The sequence below is a fragment of the Macrobrachium rosenbergii genome, chromosome 54 (assembly GCF_040412425.1).
Source record: "Macrobrachium rosenbergii isolate ZJJX-2024 chromosome 54, ASM4041242v1, whole genome shotgun sequence".
Classification (NCBI taxonomy): Eukaryota; Metazoa; Arthropoda; class Malacostraca; order Decapoda; family Palaemonidae; genus Macrobrachium; species Macrobrachium rosenbergii.
Window position 1 is genome coordinate 33,390,698 of NC_089794.1, and position 15,370 is coordinate 33,406,067.

Below are 15,370 nucleotides of genomic sequence, written 5' to 3' on the forward strand. Positions count from 1 at the left end.
AAATAAGGGCTAGGGTTAAAGATAGGGGAGGAATGAGTAGGAGAGAAGTTCGTAAAATTTAACGATGAGATCATAAGGACAGCGGGGAGTGTTTGTCTGTACATGAGGGTAAGAGAAGGAATAAAAACGGTGAAAAGGTGATATGAGATAAAGAAGGGTTTAGCGAGGGAGAAAAGGGCATAACTTAGGACTGCAATTACATAATGGACGTGAAAATCATGTGCAAGCATACGGAGGATGTATAAGAGTATAAGATAATCATGAAAAAAAAAGTGTGAGGGGGAAAATAAGGTAAGTAATGAAAATAAGAAGGGAGATGATGATAAAAAGCTGTAGGGGGAATATTCTGTTTTTCTAAAAGGACGTAAATGAAGAGAGAAAGCTTAATCAACAAATGGATTTCAGAACAAAAGATATAAATGGAAAGATGCTGTCTGAAGGAAATGAAGGCCTGAGTAGAGGGTTTGTGTATCTTGACGATCTGCTGAAGACTGAGGAGAGAAGAGAAGCAGACTTGAATAATGGAAGAGTGGAAAAGGGTTAGTTAAGGGTAAAAACAGAATCAACTGTAAGGTTGCGTCCACAATAGTGTAAATGTCATAAACACATGTCGGCAACTTACTGCATACACGTCACAAGCATGTCGAATACAAATCAACTACTTATTGCTTCATACATTATACGATTATGAAGCACTTTGCCACCAAAGGTTCGTTCTCTACCATTGTCGTCGACCACACTACAGGATGTCATAAATACATGTCAGCAACTTATTGCATACACGTCCCAAACATGTCGAATACAAAGCACCGACTTATTGCTTCATACGATCATCCAGCATTCTGCCACCAAAGGTTCGTTCTCTACCAATGTTGTCGACCACACTAGAGTACGTCATAACCACATGTCGGCAACTTATTGCATACACGCCCCAAACATGTCGAATACAAATCAACGACACATTGCTTCATACGATTATCCAGCGTTCTGCCACCAAAGATTCGTTCTCCACTTACAGTCGCCGACTTTTTTTCAACTTGTCTGTGATGTTTGTGTGATACGTTCCCGAAGTGGGTTTATGATGGCGTTTACTGTAGTGTAAGGACGTAAGGAATGCAAATAAAAAGCTGAAAACTAAAACCACAACGAGTTTATGGGGTTGAAACTGAATTGCTGAAAGGGGGAAAGGGATGCTCCCTCCTGAAAGCTGACAAACGACTCTCCATTAGCTAGAGTACTAAGTGGGCTTTGTTTATTGTCTGCTATCAGTCTATCTACACACACACACACACACACACACACACACACACACACACACACACACACACACACACACACACACATATATATATATATATATATATATATATATATATATATATATATGAATATATATATACAAATATATGGAGAGAGAGAGAGAGAGAGAGAGAGAGAGAGAATCTAATCTACTGGTCACTTTTTACCAGACATAGGTAACTGCAATAACTACAATGCCCTCCTAACTCCTCTAATTCTTGACACTTTTGGATACGCTTGTCACTACAAAGCCTTAGATTAAAAAGAAATAAAAAAAAAATATATATATATATATATATATATATATATATATATATATATATATATATATATACACACACACACACACAAACCAACAAGGCATGAAGTTCAATAACCATATTTTATCCATTCTCCAAGCTAATTAATTCTAAACTGTACTTAAAACCCCCACTAATCTTAAAAGATAGACGTCCATTTGCCATAACACTGCATATCAGCTCTAGGAACAATATTTACTAAACGGTCGATGGCAGTAGCACGAGACTAGTACGTAATCATTCAAATTAGGAGTGACGTTCGAAGGGCCCAGCCTCTACCCAGGCCTTGCCCCGGCCACTGCGCCAAAGCGCGCTTGCGCAGGCAATTCGGTGGAGTACAGGCGGAGCCGTATGAAATAGCCGTACCGCAATACAGCTAAATACTATATGTAATGACTCGATACGTCGCATGCAACTTGAAACGACCTATGAGAGGACGGACCTGTTGTTGTTGTTTTGCAAAATGCAAAACATATATGTTACCATTAAAGTGCAGTTATATGCAATATTTTTGCTATTGTGCGAAAAACAAAAATACACATATTACAATTATTACACGTGCATTTATGCGCATTCATACGGAAAAATCCAAAAGAGCATTATTTAAATAATTTACCTACTTGCATTTTAATTTTAAGGCCACTAAAGCATCCAATGAAAAGTACAGTTTCTAATTTACATTTAACCGGATTATTTGTATATTTTCAGAGGTTTCGGGAGAAAAAGGACTTATTTAAATAATGTATATATCTTATTTTTAAGGCCATTACAGCATAAAATGAAAAGCTGTACAGTTTTATAATTTAATACATGTAAAAGGATAATACTTGTATATTCAACAACATTTTGAGAGAAAATGCTGTTTGGCTTTTATAAATAAAACTTCGGATTTATAATTTCTTGAGATATTAAAGAAAATCGACGTAAAACTACGTAGTCATTACCATACAAAAACACTTTTGATCTATTTTATCTATTTATTAAGTTTTTTTCTTTTTAGTTTTCTGTAATGTCCGCACTTTATTCTGTCCGCCCTCAGATCTTGAAAACTACTGAGGTTAGAGGGCTGCAATTTGGTATGTTGATCATCCACCCTCCAATCATCAAACATACCAAATTGCAACCCTCTAGTCTCAGTAGTTTTTATTTTATTTAAGGTTAAAGTTGGCTATTATCGTGCTCATGGTAACGATATAGGATAGGCCACCAAAAGGCCGTGGTTAAAGTTTCACGGTGGCCTTGCTTACACGCTGTAGCGGGTGTACAGAAATCGTCGCACTTTTTACTTGTTTAATGAAGTTGTATCTCTTCTTACTTGTTCCTAATGAACACCATATTCTTTTGCAGCTTGAATTCCAAGTCAATGACTCCTGTGGGCTTGTTCCTTATGAATAGATTTCCTCTACTGAATATAATAATAATAATAATAATAATAATAATAATAATAATAATAATAATAATAATAATAAAGAAAAAGAAAAAAAACTCTTCTAGCGTGGAACGGCAGCGACCGTCTTAGTAACTAAACTTACACATCTTATCCTTTTCCTATTTTAAGGCGCAGCAGGAATTCTATGGGGCTCTTCTAAATTCCGTCTGGGGTTATTGACGTTCCTGCGTGCCTAGCCGGACCTAATAGGGGAACATTACCTATGGGACACCAAACCTCACGAATGAGAAAACTTCCTAGCAACGGGGAGACATTATATTTATATATATATATATATAGATATATATATATATATATATATATATATATATATATATATATATATATATATATATATATATATATATATATACCCACACACACACACGCGTGGGTGACGTCAAAAAGATAAACCCCTCCGCCTTCTTAGCAAGTGCCCAGGAACGAGGTTGTTAACCACACGGCCCTTTCTTAACCCCATGAGACACTGGTACACATTTACAATTGGTGGATAGGAGGGAAACAAAGCGGGAACGAACCCCGGACCTAGTTATCCACATGCTGCATCAATCAAATTCCTCAATCTGCATTAAGGTGCCAAAGGGACGTTCGTAAAATTTTTTGTTTTCTGTAAAAGAAAACTATTGTGCCGGCTTTGTCTGTCCGTCTGTACTTTTTTCTATCAGACCTCAGATCTTAAAAATTACTGAGGCTAGAGGGCTGCAAACTGGTATGCTGATCATTCACCCTCCAATCATCAAACATACCAAATTGCAGCCCTCTAGGCAAGGTAGTTTTTATCTTATTTAAGGTTAAAGTTGGCCATGATCGTGCTTCTGGCAACGATATGGGATATGCCACCACCGGGCCGTGGTTAAAGATTCATGGGCCGCGGTTCATACAGCATTGTAGCGAGACCACCAAAAGATAGAGCTATTTTCGGTGGCCTTGACTATACGCTGTACAGAAAACTCGATTGCGCTGAAGAAACTTCGGCGTATTTTTACTTGTTAGGAAAGAAATGAAATCGTTGATCTCCATTAGAGAGCCGAATGGACGTTGCGTCAAATGAATTCTGAACGACAATGTATCAGGGAACTGCCTCAAGAAAGGACATCATGCATAAATCTTAGATAAAAATAGAGGACACTATCAACCAACTCTAATAAAATCGGACACACTGCACATTAATCTGGGGAAAAGTATATTCTATACCAAAGTTAAATAAAACTGGACATTACCTACAATAACCCACCTACTTAACAACAATAAAGTGAACATCAAAACGAAAACGCAATTATATATAAACGATACCTGTAAAACACCGCGCTACGTGAAATACATTACCTACAACGACAGAAAACAACGACCTCGCGACGTGTAACGCAACAGAGATACAACCAAACACTAATGACGCATAACTTATGAAACGACGATTGATTTACGATCGTCAGGAAGCAGGATGAAAATAAGAAAAAAAGATGAAAGCTCGGTCGCAGTTCGCAACCGAATACATGAATAGATAAACATGGGGTTTTCGTTCAAAGTTCGCGCGTGCGTACAGAGGTGTGAAAGACGTGATCCACTGTACTCTTTTTACGTAATGGACGATGGGTAATCGATTAATGACCATATCACGATCAAATTCATTGATAAAATTAACCTGTAAGGATGAAATTCTCTCTCTCTCTCTCTCTCTCTCTCTCTCTCTCTCTATATATATATATATATATATATATATATATATATATATATATATATATATATATATATATATATATATATATATATATATATATATATATATATATATATATATATATATATATATATATATATATATATATATAATATAGTTATATATGTTTATACACATATACTTATCTAATTATATATACATACCTACGTACATACAGTGTATATATGGAACTGACAATCTTTTAACCATAAACGAACATGGCAATTATCCTCAGAGGCCGCCTACAGCCACGCCAGTATTCTCGAAGTCAAAACATGACATACAGGAATAAATCATGAATCCGGTGCACGAAATTTTCGTTTCATAATCACCAAGCGAGAAAGAGAGAGAGAGACAAGTGTGCGTTTACTGCGCACCTGTCCGTCGGATATTTCCTAACAGGTGTTTCGATCTTGTCAGTTTCATAAAAAAAGGAAAAATAAAATAATGCGTAAAAATACAAACGTATATGCAGGCACATGCAAAAGCATTAATATAAATATGTATTCTGATGCGTAGTTTATACATGATTCCACTGATCAACAAGATTGGGGGAGTGAGTACTGTCTTAAGTTTTCCCGGAATCACCCCTTATGAGGGGAGACGGATCAATGTTAGTTATGTATATTATGTATACGTCAAGTGTATGTATGTACGTATGTATGTATATATATAATATATATATATATATATATATATATATATATATATATATATATATATATATATATATATATATATATATTAGTTCCTCTGCGCTGCGTAAAACTACATGCCAATTCCATCGGCCTTCTATGACTTTTAATCAACTTAAAAATTTCCTTAAAAAAAAACTATTATGCAAGCTGTTTAAATTTATTTAAATATACTACAATGAGAAACCTATAACTATTGAGAGAGAGAGAGAGAGAGAGAGAGAGATAAAAATACAGTGAACCTTTCTCTGAAATACATGCTCACGTTGTATTTGCCTCGAATATTATGCATCATTGGCATACGTGTGAATAAAACTCTAGGCAGTTGGCGTTGATGATTCAATGATCATTTCTGTACAAACAATTTATGGGACGTTTATTTTGTGACAATTAAAGGCGGCGTTCAATTTTGTTATTGTAGAGTGCATTTGGTGACGATAACTCGAATTGTTATTTTGTGTTGATAATTCAGTGGACGCAGGTTGCTGCTGATGTAAAGTTCATTTATGTGTTGATAATTCGTGGGACACCTTTATTAACTTTCGAATTGTTAACTTAAAAGATTATATTTGTTCACGACAAAGGTGACGTTTTGGTGGGGATTATTTTTTTGCGGATTATTCCGTGGCCAGAAAAAAATAAATATATTGTAGCTCAAATAGTCGAAAAACCCATCCCATTCAAGAGTGGTCAGGTCACTTCTCGCTATGTAAAATAATCCCTATGAACACTTTCCGTGACGCCAAATTCAGGATAAGATGTGCCGAAAAAAGGTCCATTAACTACTCAATAATCTTTCAAAGAGCAGAACTCCCACATGTGAAAATTATTCCATAAGTGCATCGATACTATTACTATACAAAATTCGCACAGAAATACAGTTATTATTATTATTATTATATTACTGGACAAATAAAGCCAGTTTCAATACAGGCATACAGCTACATAAATGTGGATTTTTTTTTATTTAAAGGATCATGCTACTATGAGTATGTTTTAATTATTATCATTATTACCGTCAAAACGGTTATCAGCTTCCTCAAACTTCCTCCATTGCACCAGTATGAAGAGAGATTATTATTATTATTATTATTATTATTATTATTATTATTATTATTATTCAAGCTATGAACAGCAGCTTATGACGTAAACCAAGAGCAAAATTCTCTTAAAAAACTGAACTTCAAAATATACCAAATATCACTGAACACGGATAATTATTATTATTATTATTATTATTAGTCATGCCATGAATAAATGCTTATGACTTACAAGAACAGCGAAATTAACTTTAAAAACTGAACTTCAAAATTATCATTATTATTATTCATGATTTAAAACACGAGCAGAAAAAGCTGAACTTCAAAATGTGCCAAATCACAAAAGCAGAGACGACGACTTTACCCAGGAGCAGAATTATCATAAAAAGGTGAACTTAACAATATTATACCAAAACACAAGAGCAATGAAAACAACTTTACCCGAGTTGCATACTGAATCGAAGCTCCTATCCAACTTCGCTAATATCTTACAAATCAAACCGGTGGGCAATTTCAGAAAGCCTGGACGGGGTCATTCGCCTAACCACAATGGTCGGGGAGGTGGTATTCAATTGGGACAATATCAACACAGTCCCGAGCTTTCGATAATGCCGATTTTCGTCACGAAACACTCAGCTCAGCAACTTACTGAGAACGATCGCGAAAAGGAATAGAACACACAATCTGAATGTGACAAGTGTTGAGAACAGACAGCAGGTGATAAACGATGGAAATAGGAAAGTTGACTACCGCATGAAAAAATCACAATTTTCAGCGATCGCTAATGGTGCTAATGGTAAGTTTAAAAAAAAATCAATCAACCACCGATAACTACACATGTTCGAATACGTCAATATAATGATCGTCAGTGTGAATCGCAGTTGAAGATTGATTCGCTTGCGATTAGCGTCAAGTGGTGTTATATTAAAATAATTTCTTACACTATACTACAGCAACGAAAAATTATTTTCATCACCTCTAATCGGTAATACGTGCCATTACCGACTCCTGACACAAAAATGTTACGACCGGTGTCTGATCAACTTACGATTAACGATCAGTGGTGTTATATTAAAATAATTTCTTATATTACAGCAATAAAAAATAATTTTAATCACTTCTAATCAGTAGGCCTAATACGTGTTATTACCGACTACTGACGTAATGTAACAACCCGTGACGTGGACAAATTATCAACGATCGGTGGCAAAAAAGAAAAAAAAAAGAAAGAAAAAAAAAAACTCAAATGATCGACCGGTAACTCAAAATAACGTTAGTGACCGGTCATGCACATGCAATCAGCGGCCGCCGGTATGAAAGAGAGTTTTAAAACGGCAAAACCAGTATATAATAACATCAATTGTCGGCGACAGCCATAGTACTTCGCTACTTAGGAACGAACTATAACGCTGGTGGAAAAATACAAATGGTATTCGGTAATTAAGGCGGTTACTGATATAAATCAAAGGCTAATGACCGACGGAGATTAAAATTAATGACCCCAGGTAAATGAAAACTTGCAAACAAAAACGCAAGGATCTGGACTCGCGAACCTTTGCTGATGTGACGCGCGTCAATAAACGCCAATCAATCAAACCTAAGTGTATACCTACTTACTGTGTAGAAGTATAAAATGGAAAGGCATGGGACTCACAACTTCATCCCAAAATAATTGGTAAGACCTGGAAGGGTCTTTCCATCCAACTTGAAGGAAACCTTCAGGTGTCTTTGTGCGTATGTAAGTATGTATGTATAGACGCATGTACGTGTCTACGTGTATATAAATATATATTCACACCATAATCCCTAGCAGGGGTCGCTGTTTTTCATGAATATTTTATCAAGTGTTTCTAACTCACTGAACAGCCAACTTCAGTGTGTATGTATGTATGTATGTATATATATATATACGCTCACGCATGTATGCATATTAGATATCTATCACACGAAACAACAGCAGCAGCAGCAACCTTCATTAGACTGCTGGACTTCATAAAAGTCATATCAATGCAAATTAGAGCTGGGAGGTTTTTTTTTCCCAGCAGTAATTTTTCATTTCCCAAAAGCGAAAAGACCTGTCAAATTCTGTCTATTCATAAAACCAAATGCAAAATATCAATATGCAAATGACCTTTATGCTAATGCCTTGTAGAACGAACTCCCCCAAATTCGTTCTGAAATTAATTTCTCTTTCCGTGGGAAGCACCGCCCGTCAAACTTTCTTGGTGAGTGAAATCTGTTTACTGGTCGTTATATTAAACTTGTCTTTACAATGCACTGAAGATCAACTGGGATCCAATTTGTCCCATACAATGCCCTCTGTCGAGAAAAAAAAAAAAAAAAAAAAACACACACACACACACACAAACACACGGAATGGGTGTGTCTAATAAAAAACTTGCCCTAACAATTCCTCAAGGTTTAAATGGCATGCCGAGGTTCCGTTAACATGCCAACATCAAGGTTTATACGTACCATGCCAAAGTGCCTTCTACATGCCCAAGGCCAACATAATTAAAAGAAATTAGAACAATAAAACGTAGAATATGCCAATGGACCGGGGCACAAGAGACAAATCTTGACAATGCACTGTGTGATTTATAATATTTGCCAACGCAAGTGGGCCACAGAGTCATGTGGTATGTTGGCGCCTCAAGGTGCCCACCTTAACTGACAGGCATGTTGGCGTACCAGGGGGTGCCCGCATTAACAGACAGGCATGTTGGCGTACCAAGGTGCCCACCTTAACAGACAGGTATGTTGGCGTACCAAGAAGGTGCCCACCTTAACAGACAGGTATGTTGGAATACCAAAAAGTTGCCCACCTTAACTAACAGGTATATTGGCGTATCAAGAAGGAGCCCACTTTAACAGACAAATATGTTGACGTACCATGGGGTACCCACCTTAACAGACAGGTACGTTGGCGTACCAAGAAGATGTGTACCTTAACAGATAGGTATGTTGGAATACCAAGAAGGTGCCCACCTTAACTGACAGCTATGTTGGCGTATCAAGGAGGAGCCCACCTTAACAGAAGGTACGTTGGAGTACCAAGAAGGTGCCCACCTTAACTGACAGGTATGTTGGGATGCCAAGAAGGTGCCAACCTGAACTGAAAGGTATGTTGGGATGCCAAGACGGCGCCCACCTTAACAGACAGGTATGTTGGCGTACCAAAAAAGTGCCCACCTTAACAGATAAGTATGCTGGCGTACCAACAAGATGCCCGCCATTAAGAGACAATATGAAGTCACGATAAGTATTAAACTGTACCTGTGTACTGTGATGCCACTGACTGAAAAATGACGTCATGGAGATTCTTTTACATTTCAAAACATCGAAATGTCTCAGAGAGAGAGAGAGAGAGAGAGAGAGAGAGAGAGAGAGAGAGAGAGAGAGAGAGAGAGAGAGAGAGAGAGTTACCTTGTCAAGGCCCTTCTGTTTTTGAGGGATCACCAATCACTCGTCTTCATTCTCTCTCATTTTCTCTCTCTCTCTCTCCCCTACCCCCAAAAACCCTATGTGCCATCTTCAACAGCCGAGTGACGACCGCTCTATATGTGATGGATTTCATCCTTCCCGCATTTTTTTATATCTGGAAGAGAGAGAGAGAGAGAGAGAGAGAGAGAGAGAGAGAGAGAGAGAGAGAGAGAGAGAGAGAGAGAGAGAGAGAGAGAGAGAGAGAATTTACCACTTCACTACGAAGCACGTTGTATTCAAGTGTTCCAAACATACCATAATAAACGGACAACTACGTCAATTATCCAACAAAATTTCTTGAAATTGCGCGCGCGCATATATATATATATATATTGATATATATATATATATATATATATATATATATATATATATATATATATATATATATATATATATATATATTATATGTCTCTGCAAATGCAATTAATAAACACATCAAACACAGACAAAAAGATTTCCTAACCACCTTACGGGTACTGGCATCAGGAAACTATGGGAAGGGGGTATAGGGAAGAGGGGGGGGGAAGAGAAGGGGAACGACTCAGAAGATGAGGAGGCGGTAGCAGCATCAGCACAAGGTGGCACCCTTAAGCGTATATCAACATTAATGCCTGAACCTCAATTAGTGCCATCATCCGATAAGCTCTATTAGTGAGGACCCCCTTCATCTCAGCCTCTTCGCCGACAACGCACCGGTTCTCTCTCTCTCTCTCTCTCTCTCTCTCTCTCTCTCTCTCTCTCTCTCTCTCCTGTACTCTTTTCACAGAATTCTCTCTTTCTCTCTCTCGCTCTGTTTCTCTCATCGGATAGAATGATTCCCGAGTTCTCTCTCTCTCTCTCTCTCTCTCTCTAATTGAATCTTCATCAGACATAATTATCTACTAGTGAAAGACCTTAATTTCTCTGTCACTCTCTTTTGTTTGTCAGTATAGGTCTTCCACATACTTCTTAAGGCACGGAGATTTCTCCTCCAAAACCCCTAAACCCCCCCTCTCTCTCTCTTAAAATAATTGAGTTTTCTCCGGGTATAATTATCTATTAGTTTAATGAGCTTCTTAAATTCTGTCTCACTCTTTTGTGTCAGTAAACATCTCCATATACCTCTTAGCCTCTTGGGGGACACAGTGCTTGTTTTCTCTCTCTCTCTCTCTCTCTCTCTCTCTCTCTCTCTCTCTCTCTCTCTCTCTCTCTCTCTCTCCCAGGGTAAAAAAAAAAAGCTTCTAATTCTCTTAATTAATACTCAAAAAAATCCCCAGCATTCTAATGCCACTTAGACTTTTGAAGCTGTTTCTCTCATATGTGACAAACATCGCTTCTTTGATGTTCTCAACTGAAAACCATTATATCAGTGTCGCGATTCTATCATGTGTCTAATTTGTATTTTTGCCAACTAGTATACTTGCGTCGCTCATAATGAGATGCACGGAGATAAAAGGGGTTTGAATGACACATATGCTGCGCCCGGGTGCCAAAGGGCGGGGCAGATTTTATCGGGCTTCTGCGTATTTTCAAAATAATAATAATCATAACATACTTAGAGTTTCATAATTAGTGGCTTTGTGGAAAAAGGAGTGAGAGATAAATTTATCGCTTGTTTTTATGAAACTGCTATGCCGGAAAATTAAGACATATTAAGATATATATATATATATATATATATATATATATATATATATATATATATATATATATATATATATATATATATAATATATATGTCTTAATAACTGCTGTTAAAACTTTCTTTTCAGAAGATAATCTTAAGGAAGGTTTACTGCTCTGGGACTTAAACTGTCAGTATTGAACGTTTAACAATAAAAGCAATGACCGGTAATTTTTCAAAACACAAAATTACCAGTAACAGCAAAAACACTACCAACAGAAAATCCTCTCTTACAATATCAACAACCTATGTCTATTTTAATTTACCACCACTAAATGTCCACTGAAGTAAATCCATGTCCTTGGAATTATTCACACTAAATGTCCCCCTTTGAATGGTCAACATTAAAATGACCAACACATTATGAAACATTTGCCGTAATCTTGGAACTGTCAATAGCAAACTGTTTCGAATTACCAATATTATGCGTCCCGTGGCATTAAAATGCCCCTCGAGTCATGAAAAAGTGTCACTTTTAATTAATACTTTACTCTGAATTATCGCCTCTTTCCATGAATTACTATCAATAAATGTCTCTTTGCGTAATCAACAGTAAGCGTTACTTTATATATCCTCATTAGCATATGACTGGGTTACTCCTTAACCGGCAGTCTCTCTCTCTCTCTCTCTCTCTCTGAGGAATAAAGGTCTGTCCTTTTATATATACCGATGACTGGTAACAGTTTAAAATTGTTTTGTTTTATATGTAAATACACTATTTCTCCCTTCTTGTTAGTGCGGCATCTCTCTCTCTCTGAGGAATAAAGGTCTGTCCTTTTATATCGATGACTGGTAACTGTTTAAAACTGTTTTGTTTTATATGTAAATACACTACAGGTATTTCTCCCTTTTTGTTAGTGTGGCATCTCTCTCTCTCTCTCTCTCTAATAAAGGACAACCGTTGAGTGACTAACGTATATTAACACCACATTATCAATGCCGTGGTTCTATCGTTTTCCTAATATGTACTTCTGCCAATCTGTTTACTAAGAGATTCGTTGTGATAACGACACTCTGCGCACGCAATGGATGGCGCTGATTAGACCAATTTAGATTATTCGCTTCAAGTGTGGTCCTCCTCATTCGACGGACTATGGCCAAATAGATAGGGCAAGGTCTAGGGTAGATGGTGCACTGTGCCATTTTCGCTAAAAAGGTTGGTCATTTTCATGACTGTTCCTATCGCTCTAGACTGGAGGTGATGAGAATCAATGTAGAAATGAATGCTACAAAATTCTATGCACCTACATAATCAAAAAGAACTTCGTTCTAATCTTCTAACACACATTTTTACCATACACCTTTCCCCTTCAATTCTACAACCTTATAACTGGTATCAAACGCCTTCCAACTCAACCTACTCTATTATCACAACCCAAGCGGAACTCCTCGAACATAACATTATATATCTCACGCCCTCTCCCTTATGGAGATGTCTACCTCACTGTACCCAGACCAAAACGAATCACCCAGTGCGCATATTCAAGCATAAGTTAGAGACAGGTTCATGGATCTACTACCGCAAGTGCCAAGATGCAATGCCACAGGTCATTTCGTACCCCCAAAATACACTCAACAATTCTAATTCGATCTGGCACCTTGTATTCATTCTGAAGTCCGGTCCAACATCGCTGCTTTAAATAAACCCCGTAAGTAATTTCCAAGTTCAAATATGGAGGGCTCTCGATGAGGTAATCCCTGGAGCCGATATATAGGTGATCTTATAGTGATCTCTTTTTATCTTGCCACAGGTGCGTGCAAGGGCTCAATATGCGAATCGACCTGAACCTTTTTTCCTCTCTATTCAAAAGAAAACACAAGCGTTTCTCATATATAAAATCGTTTAACAAAATTCCTTCCTGTCTCTCATACGCATGTACACAGTAATCTCTGGAACCGATATACAGGTAATATTTAAGTAATCTCTGAAACCGGTATATAGGTAATATTTACGTAATCTCCTTCTCTCCCTCCCCATTCGCGTGCACGAGCACAATGTGCGAATCAACCTGAATTTTTTCTCTTCATAAAAAAAACGCATTACTCGTTTACAGAAAATCGTTCTATAAAATTATTCGCCCTCTCATACGCATATACGCACTGTAAACACATTTACACACTGCAAACAAATATACACACTGCACGCACATATACACAATGCACACACATACATACTGCAAAACACACACACATTGCAAACTCATATACACTGCAAAAAAATACATTACAAAAATACACACACTGCAAAATCATGCAGACTGAAAACTCGTATGCACTGCAAACACATACGCACATTGCAAACAACGGTAAGAAGAACAAAACTCACTTTATACACATTGCAAACAGCGGTAAGAATAACTAAACACCATCAATAAAAAAGAAAAAATCCAGGGGAAACTTACCTTCTCCTGGGCTGGTTATCGTAGTCGTTAAATCCACCGCCATAGGGTCCGTTCTGAAAGGGGAAGGGAAAGAGAAAAAGCGTTAACGAACTTTTACCTCCTGAACGCACTCCGTCGATCAGATGTCAAGTTTAAACAGTGACCACAAAAAGCAGCTTTTTTATGTTTTTATAAGATTAAGTTTATTTCTCTAAAAAAAGACTAATGATTTAATAATGCAAAGTTTAACTTTATTACATGAAGGAAACTATGGTTAAAAAAAATCAGTGGTATATTTTTTTGTAAGAAAAGATAAATGCTACGGTCAAAAAAATATATCTATAAATTATTGATGCAAAAATATATGTTATACTGAAACAATGCATTCGTGAAAGTCATCTTTTGAAAATATATCATATATCCTATACTAGAAAAAAAGTCGTTACTACAATAACTTATGATATGGTAGAAAACCATTTAAAAAATTTGATAATATATGACTTCACATACATGAAAATTAAATAGTGTTACTTTGAGATGCTAAAGAAAAATATTTATATATACTATAAAAATTGAATTGGCTTTCTACAATACATAAATAAAATACATAAATTACTAAAAATTCCGATATCAAGCAATGAAAAATTGCAACAGGTGCAAAAGCAAAATGCATCCAAGATATTGCGGCGGTCTTGCGCATTCAACAGCATGCTTTCTAACTATCTGACAAAAAGAAAAAGGCACATACGCTTTTGAAGACAAAAACTTATGCTTCAGACAAGCAAAGCACTCCACTAGAGAGAATGTACCAAGATTAAAATGAATATACTTCAAAAAACTATATATGTACTGTATATATATAAATTATATATATATATATATATATGTGTGTGTGTGTGTGTGTGTGTGTGTGTGTGTGTGTGTGTGTGTGTGTGTGTGTGAGACTTGACAAGAGAACTAGAGAACTACAGAAAAAAAAAAAAAAAAAAAAAAAAAAAAAAAGTCTCATAAAACGTAAATGAGCTTGGCAAGAATATCAGTGCGTTTTACACAAATATGAAAGGAAAAACATCAACCTTGCCTAACATTTAATAATAATAGCTTAACGATTCCCAAATCATTGCTAAAACTCTGGAAAATGCAAACACACTTCTGAGAGAGAGAGAGAGAGAGAGAGAGAGAGAGAGAGAGAGAGAGAGAAGAGAGAGAGAGAGAGAGAGAGAGAGAGAGAAAATATAAAATGCAAGGAACTTCTAAGAATTCCTGATGCACTTAACATCAATAAGACTAATTGCGGTGTTATTATTATTATTATTATTATTATTATTACTATTATTATT

At 36.5% G+C, this 15,370-nt stretch overlaps 1 protein-coding gene across 22 annotated transcripts in view; it reads right to left on the reverse strand.

The window, feature by feature from the left end:
• Positions 1-15,370, reverse strand: part of sm (smooth) — a 783,427-nt gene that overhangs the window by 332,417 nt on the left and 435,640 nt on the right. For all 22 annotated transcript variants that reach the window (XM_067097814.1, XM_067097810.1, XM_067097830.1 and 19 more), the window contains one exon: positions 14,052-14,104. In XM_067097814.1, the coding sequence (XP_066953915.1) occupies positions 14,052-14,104 (53 nt within the window). The remainder of the gene's footprint in view (positions 1-14,051; positions 14,105-15,370) is intronic.